This window comes from Odocoileus virginianus, chromosome 6 (genome assembly GCF_023699985.2).
Source record: "Odocoileus virginianus isolate 20LAN1187 ecotype Illinois chromosome 6, Ovbor_1.2, whole genome shotgun sequence".
In the NCBI taxonomy this organism is placed as follows: domain Eukaryota; kingdom Metazoa; phylum Chordata; class Mammalia; order Artiodactyla; family Cervidae; genus Odocoileus; species Odocoileus virginianus.
In genome coordinates this window covers 34,177,461-34,192,793 of record NC_069679.1, presented here as the reverse complement: position 1 = coordinate 34,192,793, position 15,333 = coordinate 34,177,461, and the positions used below count along the sequence as shown (strand labels likewise).

The 15,333-nt window shown below is 43.1% G+C and overlaps 1 protein-coding gene across 1 annotated transcript in view; it reads left to right on the top strand.

Annotated features, from left to right (window-relative positions):
- NID2 (nidogen 2) overlaps positions 1 to 15,333 on the top strand; it is an 85,018-nt gene that overhangs the window by 26,669 nt on the left and 43,016 nt on the right. Inside the window, exons 5-8 of the mRNA XM_070469130.1 lie at positions 3,146 to 3,295; positions 3,723 to 3,968; positions 5,222 to 5,422; positions 6,714 to 6,944. Of these exons, the coding sequence (XP_070325231.1) occupies positions 3,146 to 3,295; positions 3,723 to 3,968; positions 5,222 to 5,422; positions 6,714 to 6,944 (828 nt within the window). The remainder of the gene's footprint in view (positions 1 to 3,145; positions 3,296 to 3,722; positions 3,969 to 5,221; positions 5,423 to 6,713; positions 6,945 to 15,333) is intronic.

Genomic DNA, 15,333 nt, shown 5'->3' with positions numbered 1-15,333 from the left:
CCTAGTGCCTCAGATGGTGAAGAATCTGCCTGCAATCCAGGAGACCTGGGTTCAATCCCTGGGTAAGGAAGAGCCCCTGGAGAAGGAAGTGGCAACCCACTTCAGTATTCTTGCCTGGAGAATTTCATGACAGAGGAGTCTGGCAGGCTCAAAGAGTGGGGTTGCAAAGAGTCGGACACAACTGAGCAACTGAACTGAATACAAACCCATAATTTATTAATTTGAGGGCAGAACAGTGTTTTTTTAAATTGGAATACAAACGCTTTACAACATTAGTTTCTGCTGTACAATGAAGTGAAACAGCATTGTGTATATATATATATATACACATTGTGTATATATATATATATATATACACACACACATATATCTCCTCCCTCTTTGGGCCTCCCTCCACCCCCATCCCACCTCTCTAGGTCATCACAGATCACCCAGCTGAGCTCCCTGTGCTTTACAGGAGGTTCCCACTAGCTATGTTTTGCACATGGTGGTGTATGTATGTCAATTCCAATCTCCCAATTCATCCTGCCTACCCTTTCCCATGTCCACATACCTCTTCTCTCACCTGCGTCTCTATTCCTGCCCTGGAAATAGGTTCATCTTATCAATTTTCTTTTTTTTTAACTTGAATTTCCTGAAGATGACTACCCTTTAGTCCTGCATCAGATCACCTTTTCACCTTTGCATCCAGAAGTACGCTAAGAAACGTTGTGATTTCTGGTGACGAGGGGTATGTGTGTGTTTGGGGTCATCCTGATTTTGGAGAGGAAGAAACAGACTCTGCATCTCTGTGGTTTTTGCGGAGCCATCTAAGCCAGGCTGCTGTTGAGTGTCAGATGTGGGACGCTTTGCCGCCCAGTTGTCTTGTGCTCCGGGAGAGGAGGGTCCTGATGGTAGCTGAGGCTGTGAACACACACGCATGCCAGTCCCTCCAGGGGCCGCTTCTTAACACTTACTCATGACTTTCTGAGCTGGAGAAATCTGAGATTTTGACAAGTTACATTCATTTATTTTTACTCAAACTGGGATTTCCTCCTCTCTTTCTTATTAGACCAATGGTAAATAAGGATGCACAGTTTTTTCCTCATAGCCACCTCTTAACAATCTTTTTTATTATCTGTTTTGTTTTTCTGCATTGAGTTTTGTGTCACTTTCCTGTTTTAATTTTCTTTCCAAATGTTCAGAGTGATGCCTGGTTTTCTATTTTGAACGAACTGGAATTTCTCAGCCATGTCCTCAAGGCCCAGTACCAAATCTTGATTCACCAACTTTATTTTCTGTTCCCAGTCAGATATTCCACTTGAGTCAAGATCATCTGTCCTGCCAACCCTCAGCTCGCTGCTTTCTCAGGAACCTGTAAACAGCAGTCAAATACTGTCCACAAGTGACTCCTGCTACTCAGTTCTCTTACCTGTGCTTTTCTCTCAGTGAGACAGCCCTCTGGGGGATCTCTGCTGTCTTCTCCCGTTCCGTCTGATACATGAAGTATGACTCAAACTCTACTGGTCCAAGCCTATGTTGATTAACGCTAGTTACCTGACCAGCTCCTCTGATAGACCAGCTCTCATCATAGACGTCCTTGGGCCCCACTGGCGGGTGGTCAGGTCCAGCTGTTAAGAATCTGGAGCAACTGTCTCTGGGTTCAAATCCCACGTTGGCCACCTGTGTGACTTTAGGAGAGTCAGTTTAATCTGTGCCAGAACTTGTTTATCTGCATATAGGAATTTGAAAAAAGTCCCTGCTCTTGTGCAAACTGAAAAAATTAAAGTTCCTAGCCTTTAAAGTACCTGGCGTTTATTAGGCACTGTTTCAGTGTTCACTTTGTTATATTCTCAGTTGCTGGTACAAGTCTTTATGCTGACTCCACTGTTAACTTCTATGGTGGTATACCTCCCCGCCCCCCAATTTTTTCTTCTGGTCTCTTCTGGAATACTGGGTATTGATTTTTCCATTTCTTCCTCCCCTTCCCATTTCCTCCTTTTCAGACTTAGTCCTGGAACGCAGCTGCCACTCAGTTTTTCCAAAGAGCAGGTTATCTGTGTTCCTCACAGCGGCGACGGAGTCTCGCCCTAGAGTTCTCTGCCGGCCTTCCTCCTCAGTCCGCTCGGGGAGTCTCCACCCAACTCCTGCTCCCGGGGAGGCGGCGGCGGAGGTGCGCACAGCCGCTCTGCCTCCTGGTGGCCCTGCTAGGGACTGGCATCGTCCCCAAGCCGCCTCTTGTCTGTCAGCACCCCTGGCCACACCCCACCTCCTGGGCCGTTCGCTGTAGTGACAATGGAATCTGCTCCAGTTCCTTTCTTTCTTGGCAGCACAAATGGTCCTCTTTCTTTTTTTAATGGGCAGAATAAGCGGGAGATGGAAGGACAGCTACTGGAGCATTGAACCTACCTGGGGCCACATGGCTTCCTAGAGAGGGGTGACTGTGGTCAGGCTCTCCACTACTGCCCAGACATCCCGCTTGGGTGACACCCACCACAGGAAACCCTGTGAAGACCCAGAACTTTTCACGCCTGGGTTCCCTGTTCCTTCCCCTCCATCTTGACCTGCCTCCCCATACACTTTGTTTAGGGGGTGTGCGTGTATGTGTGTTCTTTCTTTAACACCCTTCTTCTCTTTCAGAAAAACAATTTTTTTTTTTATTCTGGGTAGTAAGACAAGCTATAGGTCATTCTCTCTCAAGTTCAGGGTTACCAAAAAGAAGAGAAGAATGGTTAGACATAAGACCGCCTTTGTTAGTTTTTCTCTTTGGCCATCCTCTCAGAAACTCATTGCTAGTAGTTTGAACCATATAAAATTGCTGACCTTTGGCCATTTTTGACCCAGAAAATGGCCATTTTGTACAATTCAGCCTAAGACCTACTTTCTGGCTGGCTTTCCTGTCCCCACATAGAGGGTCTCAGCCTCATCCTTGCTCACCAGCTCTGCAGGGAGACCAGATGTGAGCAGTTAGCAGTGCTACTTGCCAGAAGACCAAGCAAGTTCATTCCCCCTGCGTTGAATGTCATCCCTGTCTCATCAAAACTGCATTTGTTTATTACACTCTAAATGGATTTTATGGGGCAGATGCTGTGTCCATGATGAAGCTCGGCAGCCACTGCATCAGAATCACTTAGTCCTTTTCATGCAAGTTTGTTTTACTTTCCAGTCTTCACATACAATGCTGCCAACAAGGAGACCTGTGAACACAATCACGAGCGCTGCTCCCGGCATGCCTTCTGCACTGACTATGCCACGGGTTTCTGCTGCCACTGCCAGTCCAGGTTTTACGGGAACGGGAAGCACTGTCTACCTGAAGGTGAGGGGTGATGGCTTGATTGGGGCAGGGGGCTGCTCTGGGTCTGTTCCTGCCACTCGCTGTTTCTAGCGGCCACCATGAGTTCTGCTTATGTACACTGTGTCACTACTATTTGAATCAAAGTGCTAGCAACTTGCAGGTGCTCCATAAATGTCTGACGAATGAACACGTTTGAGCTAATTTCCCAATTTGAGGATTAACCAGAAATGTTTCCTCCCATTTTGCTAGTGTGTTAGAGTCAAAGTGGATGGGAGAGAGGGAGGATGGGAGGAGAGAGATGGAAGGCAGGTCTGTCTGGTACCTAGATGGCGAGTGGGATGTTAAGGAGTTGGGAAAAGGGCTGAAGATGGAGACTGGGGAGTTGGTGGGTGGCTTTATCTGTGCGCCTGGATGATGGTCAAGGTTGACAGGGTTTGCTATCTCTCAGGGGCACCTCATCGAGTCAATGGGAAGGTGAGTGGGCACCTCCTCGTGGGCCACACACCCGTGCACTTCACCGACGTGGATCTGCACGCTTACGTGGTAGGCAACGACGGCAGAGCCTACACGGCCATCAGCCACATCCCGCAGCCCGCTGCCCAGGCCCTTCTCCCACTCACGCCGATCGGAGGCCTATTTGGCTGGCTCTTTGCTTTAGAAAAACCAGGTTGGGAGAACGGCTTCAGCCTCACAGGTGAGCAAGGCTGCGGTCACCACTGCTTTGGTGGCATGGGGGCTTGGGTTTCCACTCAGTGGAAGAGGATTCACTTGCTCCAGAGCCACACAGGTGGGCTTGTTCTGTCCGAGGTCATGAGGGATGGTTTGGCCTTGCAGGACTGTTTTTAAGACCCAATGATTCCTTCTAAATGCTTTCCAGGTTGTTCTGAGAAGTAGGATGATTCCATTTGGATCATTCATGGTCTCTTACCCCATTTGTTGAAGCCTGTGTGTCACACTCCATGTGACTAAGTTGTCATGTGCATATGCGTCAAATAGGGATGCACGTGAAAATTCTAAGGCACCTGGAGGTGATTTCACTTCATGGGGAGGGGTGCCTTTCCTCCTTGTCCCTTGATGACTCGCACCTATAATGGTACAGACAGTGCTCCTTAGACTTTAACCCATATGCACATCATCTGGGGCCTCAGGAAAGGGGAGGTTCTGATTAAGTAGGGGGAGGGGAAAGGTGCAGGGAAGTGGGGCCGGGGTATCTGGGATCCTGTTTTCCTAGCGAGCTTCCAGGAGATGATAATTCTGGTCTGAGGCCCACCCTTTGATAGCAAGGGTATAGGGAATACATCTTGGCTTGTCACCTCAGTATACCTTGTTCCCTAGTGGATTTATCTTTATTGCACATAAAGTGTGAGAGAGAAGTTCTTTGCCCACCTCGAGCTATAGAGCTCAATAGCCATTTGTAGGGTCTTGCTTTTAATCAAGGTTTGATAAAACCTTGAGTCAAAAGTAGACAAATAAAATACAGTATACCTAGTTACATTTGAATTTCAGATAAACAATGATTAATTTGAATAATTTCTGTATGTATGCCCCAAATATTGTATGGGACATAATTTATGCTAAAAATATGTTTTTTATTCATCTGAAATTAAAATACAAATGGGTGTCCTGAGGAGTTTTGTTTGGTTTTATCAAGTCTGGCAACCTTAGAAAGGTCAAGGATGTTCATAGGGGTTTATTTTTCACAGAAAACAAGTTCCTACAAAGAGAAGCAGTGTGAGATGGGATAGGATGGAATCACACTCTTGAACAAAGTTTGAGGAGCTCATGAAATCAACAGCTGATAGTACTTTACCCTAGTTATCAGATCTCCTTAGGTACTGTCTCCAACACCAGCAGAAATTGGGAAGTGGAAGTACGCACTGGTGATTATTGCTGAAAGATGCAATGCTTCTTTTCATTCCCATGCTGAATTTTTATTTTTCTCTCCAGGTGCTACCTTTATTCATGACGTGGAAGTTACTTTCTACCCAGGAGAGGAGAGGGTTCGAATCACTCAAACTGCTGAGGGGCTGGACCCAGAGAACTACCTGAGCATTAAGACCAACATTCAAGGCCAGGTGCCTTACATCCCGGCAAACTTCTCCGCCCACATGGCTCCCTACAAGGAACTCTACCACTACGCAGACTCAGGTGCATGCCGCCAGTTCTCACATCTGTTAAATGGGGATGGTACACATCTCACAAGATAGTTATGAAGATGATGTGACTGATTGCATGTCCTTAGAACAGTGCGTGGCCCGTGAAATTAGTTCAATATTGGTTTGATCATTCTTGTTATTTTTTTAGTGTGAGAAAAATGCTAGCTGTTGTACATAAGGATATCAATATCCCCATCCAGTACTTGCAAGTAATAATAACATAATCAGTTACAACCCTGTCTGCGGAGTGGGAAGGGATGGTATAATTATGTATGGCTTTTAACTCTCATCCTCTCTGGACCATGGAAAAATACTGATTATTGGAATTTATACTTGTTCCGTAACCTTGTTTGGAGCTGCAGTGTTGTAAAACTACTGTTAAATTTGGAGTCAGAAGATAGGAATTTTTGTCATAATGTGTCTAAAGAATGTGGGGAATAAGGTCACTTACATCAGGGAACCTGTTTGCTCATCTCTAGAATAATAACACGCTTTCTGTCTGTCTCACATGGGTGACGTGTTAGGTGTGATGTGTTCTGTAAAACAGCACCTGCTTTCAAGGCTCTGCCCTGATCTCAGCTCCTGTCCTGCAGCACAAGGGTTTTGATTGTGCCTTTGCTTCTTCCATGATGAAGTCAGGCAAGAGGCACAAGGAAGAGAGTGGGCCAGAGACCTGGCCTGGGCACAGGGTGACTGATGGCCAGAAAGCACTCAGCCCTCCCTACTCTGCACTCAGGTGGAGATAGAAGACGCCCTCCACCACTTCCTTTCTCCAGAAGCCCGCAGACTTAAGTGCGAGGTGTTGGAAAGCTTCTTTTCGGTGCACTGATGGATGGATTGGCTGAAAACTTGGGAAGTCGAGTCAGGCCAACTTGAATTCCAGTTACCACTCTGTGTTAGCAGCCTTGTGTCTTAGACTACTTCTTAACTATTCCCTAAAGGCTCTCCATACAAGATGGCAGGGTCCACCTTACTGGCTACTGTGAGGAGTAACTGAGGCAGTGCATATAAAGTGCTGGGCATGGCTGGCACATAACATAGTGTATGCTTTGTGAATATTGACAGCAGGGTTTACATCTCCTGATCTCAGCGCTGTGGTTTTACTTTTACACCGGTTCTTGGGGTTGCCTCACAGGTTCCCATTTAAACTCAGGAACTTCTGAGGGAGACATACTCCAGCAACTACATAAAAGCTGTGCCAAGAAACTCAACCCACATTAAAAAAACCCTCTGTTTTTAATATTTGCAAATTTTCTTGTTTGACTGGATGATGTCTGTTGCAGCTGTGACCTCCACAAGTACCAGAACCTACTCTCTCATGTCTGGTGCCACCAACCAAACACGGTCCTACCGCATCCACCAGAACATCACTTACCAGGTGTGCAGGCATGCCCCCAGACACTGGGCCGTCCCCATCACCCAGCAGCTGAATGTTGACCGGGTCTTTGCCTTGTACTCAGATGAAGAAAAAGTGCTCAGATTTGCCGTGACCAATCAAATCGGCCCTGTTGAAGGTATGGTTTCCCTTTTCTATTCTTACTGGGCAAAAATTACATTGAACCTCCTCTCTTCATTCCTTTTTAATGCCTCAGAATGATTTACATAGGTTGCTAAGGGTAACTGAGTGCCAGGCTCTGTTAGGTGCTAGGTGTAAGGTTGAATAAAGCAGGATCCTGTCCTTGAGGTGGAGACAGAAGTAGAAATGGAGCTTTTAGGTAGTGTTCCTGCCAAGATCAGGAATAGAACATTATACATGAGGCTGGTTTGTTGCAACACCCAATTGTCCAATTGTGTGTGCCCATCTGTGTTGGGGACACAGCTGTGAACAAGGTGTGGCCAAGTGAGGAGGGAGAACGATGCTGACAAATATTTGTTATGATAGTGATAAGCACAGGGTGCTGTGAGCCTAGTTGGAAATTTCAGGGAAGATGTCCCCAAGGAAGTGACATTTATGCTAATTAAAGGGTGATAAGGATTTCACCAAATCATGGTGGGACAAACAGCCAGTGCCTGAATTGGATGCAGATAAGTAGTCAGTGGCGGCTGGTCATTGCAATTATGGTCCCTGAGATAATGGTTGTTAGGATGATGATAAAGATGATGGCATTTATTAGTACAGGAAGGATATAAACCAACATTTTCAGAGAATGGACTTGATAGCTTATTTAGCTGACGTTACTGTAGAATATATAATATGGTAACACGAAGAATTTTGAATTCTTAAGGGTAGGTTCAGTTTCTATGATTCTAGACATATGAGGGTTTAAACCTCTGTTACTTACTCTAGCAAAGTAACTTTTATCAGACTTTTTTTTTTAAGAATCTTTTTGTCTTTATTTTTTAGATTTATTTTTGGCTGCACTGGGTCTCTGTTGCTGTGGGTGGGCTTTCTCTAGTTGTGGTGCCTGAGCTTCTCATTGCGGTGGCTTCTCTTGTTGAGGAGCATGGGCTCTAGAGAGCGTGGGGTCAGTGGTTGCACTGCATGTGCTTAGTTGCTCTAGGCCATGGGGGATCTTAGTTCCTGGACCAGATGTTGAACCTGTGACCCCTGCATTGGCAGGCAGATTCTTAATCACTGGACTACCAGGGAAGTCCCTATCATACATTTCTTACATTTGTGGAGGGTGATGCTTGATGTTATAATAGGTAGTGAGATGTGTCATATGCATGGGGGCTAGTGTTAGTGGTGGGAAGTTTTTTCAGAGTAGATGTATTAGTTGATCATGTGGGAATCGAGGGTAGGATGCTTTAGTTCATAGCAAAGATATTGTTGATAGTGTTTTATAATAAAGTTGGTTGTATATAGTTCTGGTATGTGGGGGTTGTGGAATATGCTAGAAAGAGGATTATTGTGAGAGTATTTATTATAATAATGTTGGCATATTCTGCTAAGAAAAATATATGCAGTGTGCCTGCTGCATATTCTACATTGAAACCCAATGCAAGCGTAGATGCTCCTTTGGTTAGGTCAAAGAGGGTTCGAGCTCAGTTAATTTCTGCTGGAGTGGAAATAAATAGATTGATTATAGCTAGGGGTTGTGATAGGAAGATTATTCATAAATGTTCTCGTGATGAGGGTTGAGAGGGTTAAAGATGCATTTATTAAGAGGATTGATAGAGGAATAATTGCTAGTGTTACTTCATGTGAAATTGTGTGCTGCACATAAGGCTCTGATTAATGTGTACTTTGAGTTGGAAGCCCATTTGGATCATAAGATGGAACATAGAGCTAGGCTTGGCATAGCTAGTATAAATATTACCCCTAGATTTATATTAATGAGGGGATAATGTATGGGCAGAGCCATTTGTATGATTAGGGCTAGGGTTAAAGTTAGGATTGGCATAGAAATGGAAGATGTAGCTGGTTCCTTGATGAGTAGTGGTTCTTTAATAATTTGACTGTATCAGCAATAGGTTGTAATAGGCTGTATGGTCTGACAATATTTGGTCTCTTTGGAAGTTGCATATAACCTAAGATTTTTGGCTAAATTAATGCAAGAGATGCCATGGCTAAAAGAATGCAGATGATGAATATTAAGATGTTAATTATAAACATTTGTTAGGGAAAGGAGTTGAACCTTAACCTATAAAGGGTTAAGTTTTACACAATTACTGGATTCTGTCACCTTAATAAACTCTGTTCTTGGGTAATATTTTGTATATATTAAATTACATCATTAATTGGTTATATATGTTTGTGTGTGTATATATATATGTGGCAGTTTTTTCACATGGGCATTATTTCCCTTTGTCTTTTCACACTGGAAGAACTATATAATAGAAAACAGCCTTGATTACTGTGGTCTGAACTCAGGTCATGTAGGACTTTAATGATTGAACAAACACATTTTTAATAGCAGTTACACCATTGGGGTGTCCTGATCCAACATTGAGGTCATAGACCTTTTGTCAATATGAACTCTAGAATAGGATTGCACTGTTATTCCTAGGGTAACTGGTTCTGTTGATCAATTTTTGGATCAACAAGGGATAATATTTTTACTCATAAATCTAGACTTTAATCATTTGGAGATATTTTTCTTCTCTGAGGACACCCCAACCAAAAATGTCAACCCATATTAAAAATTTGTTATCCCTTAGTGGTTTAGTTAGTTTTCTAGGGAGTTAGTTAATTAAAGCTCCAAAGGGTCTTGTTTTATTTTGCTATTGCTGCCTGTTCACGTGGAGGTCAGAAAACCGACTGAAAGTAAGAAACCGTAAAACCCTCATGTGGCCACTCATACAAGTCCTTATTTAGAGAACAAATGATTATGGTACCTCTGTACAGTCGCCATGGACACCATATACGCCATGTACAGCCACCTCTGTACAGTTGCCATGGACACCATATATGCCATGTACAGCCACCTCTGTACAGTCGCCATGGACACCATATACGCCATGTACAGTCACCTCTGTACAGTCGCCATGGACACCATATATGCCATGTACAGTCTCCTCTGTACAGTCGCCATGGACACCATATATGCCATGTACAGTCACCTCTGTACAGTCAGGACACCATGGCTGTTTACCAGTTGTCACTGGGCAGGCAGGGCCTCTAATACTAGTTGTGCTAGAGGTGATGTTTTTTTGTTTTCTGTGTTCCTTTTACTTTTTAAAAATCTTTCCTTGAGTGCCTGCCTGTGTTAGATTAATAGCACAATTACTGAATAATCTTGAGTTGTGTTTATTTGCTGTTAAGTATCAGTATATTGGACTTCCCAGGTGACATGAGTGGTAAAGAACCCACGTGCCAATGCAGGAGACACAGGAGACTATGGTTTGAGCTCTGCATCACGAAGATCCCCTGGAGGAGGGCGTGGCAACCCACTCCAGTATTCTTGCCTTGAGAATCCCACAGACAGAGGAGCCTGGCGGGCTATAATCCATAGAGTTGCAAAGAGTTGTACACGACTGAAGTGACTTAGCATGCATGCATGTGTCAGTATATTATTAGCTGCTTATGTAAGTTTATGTAAGAAGAAATATTTCTAGTTACTCATATTAACATTGTTGCCTCTATTGGTCAATAGATTAGTTCAGCGTAGAGCTAGGATTGATTTGCTTATTATTGGTATTAAGATAAAGTTATTGAGGGCTTCCCTGGTATCTCATCTGTGCACACTGTTCACAATAGCTAGGACATGGATGCAACCTAGATGTCCATTGGTGGACAAATGGATAAAGAAGTTGTGGTACATATACACAATGGAATATTACTCATGTATAAAAAAGAACACATTTGAGCCAGTTCTAATGAGGTGGGTGAAACTGGAGCCTATTATACAGAGTGAAGTAAGTCAGAAAGAGAAACACCAATATAGTGTATTAATGCATGAAGTGAAAGTCATGTCTGACTCTTTTCAACCCCATGGACTGTATAGTCCATGGAATTCTCCAGGCCAGAAAACTGGAGTGGGTAGCCTTTCCCTTCTCCAGGGGATCTTCCCAGCCCAGGAATCAAACCCAGGTCTCCCGCATTGCAGGCAGATTCTTTACCCACTTAGCCACAAGGGAAGCCCAAGAATACTGGAGTGGGTAGCCTATCCCTTCTCCAGTGGATCTTCCTGACCCAGGAATCAAACCAGGGTCTCCTGCATTACAGGTGGATTCTTTACCAACTGAGCTATCAGGGAAGCCCATATTATTGCATGTATATGCAATTTAGAAAGATGGTAATGACAATCCTATATGCAAGGCAGCCAAAGAGACAGAATTGTAAAGAATAGACTTTTGGACTATGTGGGAGAAGGCGAAGGTAGGATGATTTGAGAGAATAACATTGAAACATGTATATTACCATATGTAAAATAGATGACCAATGCAAGTTTGATGCATGAAGCAGGACACTCAAAGCCGGTGCTCTGGTGCACCCCAATGTTCATCGCAGCACTGTTTATCATAGCCAGGACATGGAAGCAACCTAGATGCCCATCAGCAGACGAATGGATAAGGAAGCTGTGGTACATATACACCATGGAATATTACTCAGCCATTAAAAAGAATTTATTTGAATCAGTTCTAATGAGATGGATGAAACTGGAGCCCATTATACAGAATGAAGTAAGCCAGAAAGATAAAGACCGTTACAGTATACTAACACATATATATGGAATTTAGAAAGATGGTAACGATAACCCTATATGCAAAACAGAAAGAGAGACACAGATGTATAGAACAGACTTCTGGACTCTGTGGGAGAAGGCGAGGGTGGGATGTTTCAAGAGAACAGCATCGAAACATGTACATTATCTAGGGTGAAACAGATCACCAGCCCAGGTTGGATGCATGAGACAAGTGCTCGGGCCTGGTGCACTGGGAAGACCCAGAGGGATCGGGTGGAGAGGGAGGTGGGAGGGGGGATCGGGATGGGGAATACATGTATATCCATGGCTGATTCATGTCAATGTATGACAAAAACCACTACAATATTGTGAAGTAATTAGCCTCCAACTAAAAAAAAAAAAAAAAAAAAAAAAGCCGGTGCTCTGGAACAACCCAGAGGGATGGGGTGGGGCAGGAGATGAGGGGGATTCAGGATGGGGAGACACATGTGCACCCATGGGTAATTCATGTCGATGTGTGGCAAAAACCACCACAATATTGTAAAGAAATTATCCTCTAATTAAAATTAATTTAAAAACAGAAGAATCTACCTGTAATGCAGGAGACCCCAGTTCAATTCCTGGGTCAGGAAGATCCGCTGGGGAAGGGATAGGCTACCCACACCAGTGTTCTTGGGCTTCCATGGCTCAGCTGGTAAAGAATTTGCCTGCAATGCGGGAGACCTGGGTTCCATCTCTGGGTTAGGAAGATCTCCTGCAGAAGGAAGGGAACCAGCTACCCGCTCCAGTATTCTGGCTTGGAGAATTCCATGGACAGAGGAGCCTGGCAGGCTACAGTCCATGGGGTCACAAAGAGTTGGACACGACTGAGTGACTAACTTTCACTTTCATCATCATATTAACACTGTTGCCCCTATTGGTCAATAGATTAGTCCTGTATAAAGCTAGGAGTCGGTTTACTTATTATTGGTATTAAGATGAAGTTATTGAGCTTGAATGCTTTCTTAATTGGTGGCTGCATTTAAGCCAACTGTGGTGTTGTTTTTAACCTCTAGATAAGGTTGTATCGATGTCTAAAATCTAACCTTTTTATATTAGCATTTAAAAATACATTAAAATTTTTAATTTTTTGGTAATTTTAAAAGTTGAACTAAAATTCTTTTCCTGGAGAACCAGCTATCACTAGGCTCGTTAGACTTGTCACCTCTACTTATATATCTTATTTTGCTACATAGATGAGAGTCTATTCATAAGTAGCTCTCTGGTTTCAGGATATTTAACTTCTCTTTGTTAATACTTGCTAGTTAAATGATTATGCAAAATGTACAAGGGGTAAGCTTTTCTTTTTGTTACTTTTAATGTTTCTTTCATTATTTCCTTACTGTACTTTCTCTGTAGTGCCAGAGGATATTTTGAATTTCTGTCTCCTGTACTTTAAATTTTGAGTGAATGTTTTATTTAATTTGCTTATATTAGTAAAGCTTGTGGGGGTTTGGCTTGACTTAGTTCAAAGTATTCATAAATTATGAAATCTTCTAAGTGTAAACTAGATGCTTTTATTTAAGCCATGTTTTGACTTATTTGAGCACACTTTCCAGTATACTTACTTTGTTCTGATTTGTCTCCTCATATACTTGGTATTTATTACAGTACTTGGGGAAGATGATGGGTGGTGTATGTGTGCTCCATGACCTTATTCAACTAAGCATTCTGTTTTCTTTTTTTTTTTTTTTTTTTCTATTTACATGTATTCCCCATCCCAGTCCCCCCTCCCACCTCCCTCTCCCTCTGGGTCTTCCCAGTGCACCAGGCCCGAGCACTTGTCTCATGTACCCAACCTGAGCTGGTTATCCGTTTCACCCTAGATAATATACATGTTTCAATGCTGTTCTCCTGAAACATCCCACCCTCTCCTTCTCCCAGAGTCCACAAGTCTGTTCCATACATCTGAGTCTCTTTTCTGTTTTGCATATAGGGTTATCGTTACCATCTATATGTGTTAGTATACTGTAATGGTCTTTATCTTTCTGGCTTACTTCGCTCTGTATAATTGGCTCCAGTTTCATCCATCTCATTAGAACTGATTCAAATGAATTCTTTTTAATGGCTGAGTAGTATTCCATGGTGTATATGTACCACAGCTTCCTCATCCATTCGTCTGCTGATGGGCATCTGGGTTGCTTCCATGTCCTGGCTATTATAAACAGTGCTGCGATGAACATTGGGGTGCATGTGGCTCTTTCAGATCTGGTTTCCTTGGTGTGTATGCCCAGAAGTGGGATTGCTGGGTCATATGGCAGTTCTATTTCCAGCTTTTTAAGATCATTCTGTTTTCTTTAAAAAATAAATGTTTATTTTTGTCTGTGCTGGGTCTTCGTTGCTGTGTGTGGGCTCTCTAGTTGCTGAGCTTGGGCTTCTCATTGCAGTGTCTTCTCTTGTTGCAGAGCACAGGCCCTAGGCACATGGGCTTTAGTAGTTGCAGCACATGAGCTCACTAGTTGTGGCACGCAGTCTTAGTTGTCCTGAGGCATATGGGATCTTCCTGGACCAGGGATTGAACCCGTGTCCCCTGCATTGGCAGGCAGATTCTTAACCACTGGACCAACAGGGAAACTCAAGCATTCTATTCTTAATTTACTACTAAATCCTCCTTTGGTTTTTAGTTTTCATAAAAACTTTCACGTAGTGAGAAATATACTCTTGAGATAGAAAATACAGCCCATTTCTTTCCACCCCATAGGTTATACCTTGACTTAACATTTTTATTTATGATAATTATGCTTTTATTCCTTTCTTAGGGTTTGCTAGAGACAGTGGTAGATAGACTGAATTAGCAAGGGTTGGTGGGGTTTATTGATTATAGAACAGGCTCCTCTAGAGGGATGTGAGGCATAGCCAACTTCTTTGAGTTTTGAGCTGTTGCTAGTAGTACTCTGGTGAATAATTTTGTTATTATAATTGTTTGGATTTAGGGCCAAGCATAGTGGGGTATCTAATCCCAGTTTGGGCCTCAGTTGCCATGTCGTCAGGAAATACTAGTCACTTTCATAGTCTATTTTTATTTAGGTATGGCTTTTTACAGTTTAATTGAAATTTAGCTTTATATTACTTTTTAACATGTTTTACACTAAATTTCTATTAATTTGAGTTAATTGTATGATCTTGGTGGCTGGCATGGAATTTACCAACCCTAGTTAATATAACTTAGTTGAACCTTTGTTTATGGCTTTATTTTTGTTCCTACTGGCTTCCATGGGGGTGTGGTTAAGCGAGACGCTATGAGCCACTACTATTGATGTGCTTGATGCTGGCTCTTTAGTGATTTAGTGATCACTGAATCTTAGTGATTTAGAGGGCTTCTCGTTGGGTGTGGATGATTGCGTATGTAGCTTTATGGAGATGTGGACGTAGAGAACAGACTTATGGACAGGGGGATGGAGAGGGTGGGACGAATGGAGGGAGTAGCATGGAAACATTTGTATTACCATATGCAAAATAGATAGCCAGTGGGAATTTGCTGTATGATGCAGGGCCCTCAAACCAGTGCTCTGTGACAGCCTAGAGGAGTGGGAGGTGGAGGGAGATTCAAGAGGGAGGGGCCACATGTATGTGTCTGCGGCTGATTCATGTTGAGGTATGGCAGAACCAACCTAATATTGTAAAGCAGTTATCTTTCAATTAAAAAAAAAAAAAACTAATAGAAAGGCTGGGAGCAAACCTATGTGTTTATGGAATTGATAAACTCATCGAGGCATTTTCAGTGCCTTGCTTTAGGTTTTAAGCTACATTGACAAGTTGTGTTTGTATAGTGAAGTAACATGTATATGTTTTGTGT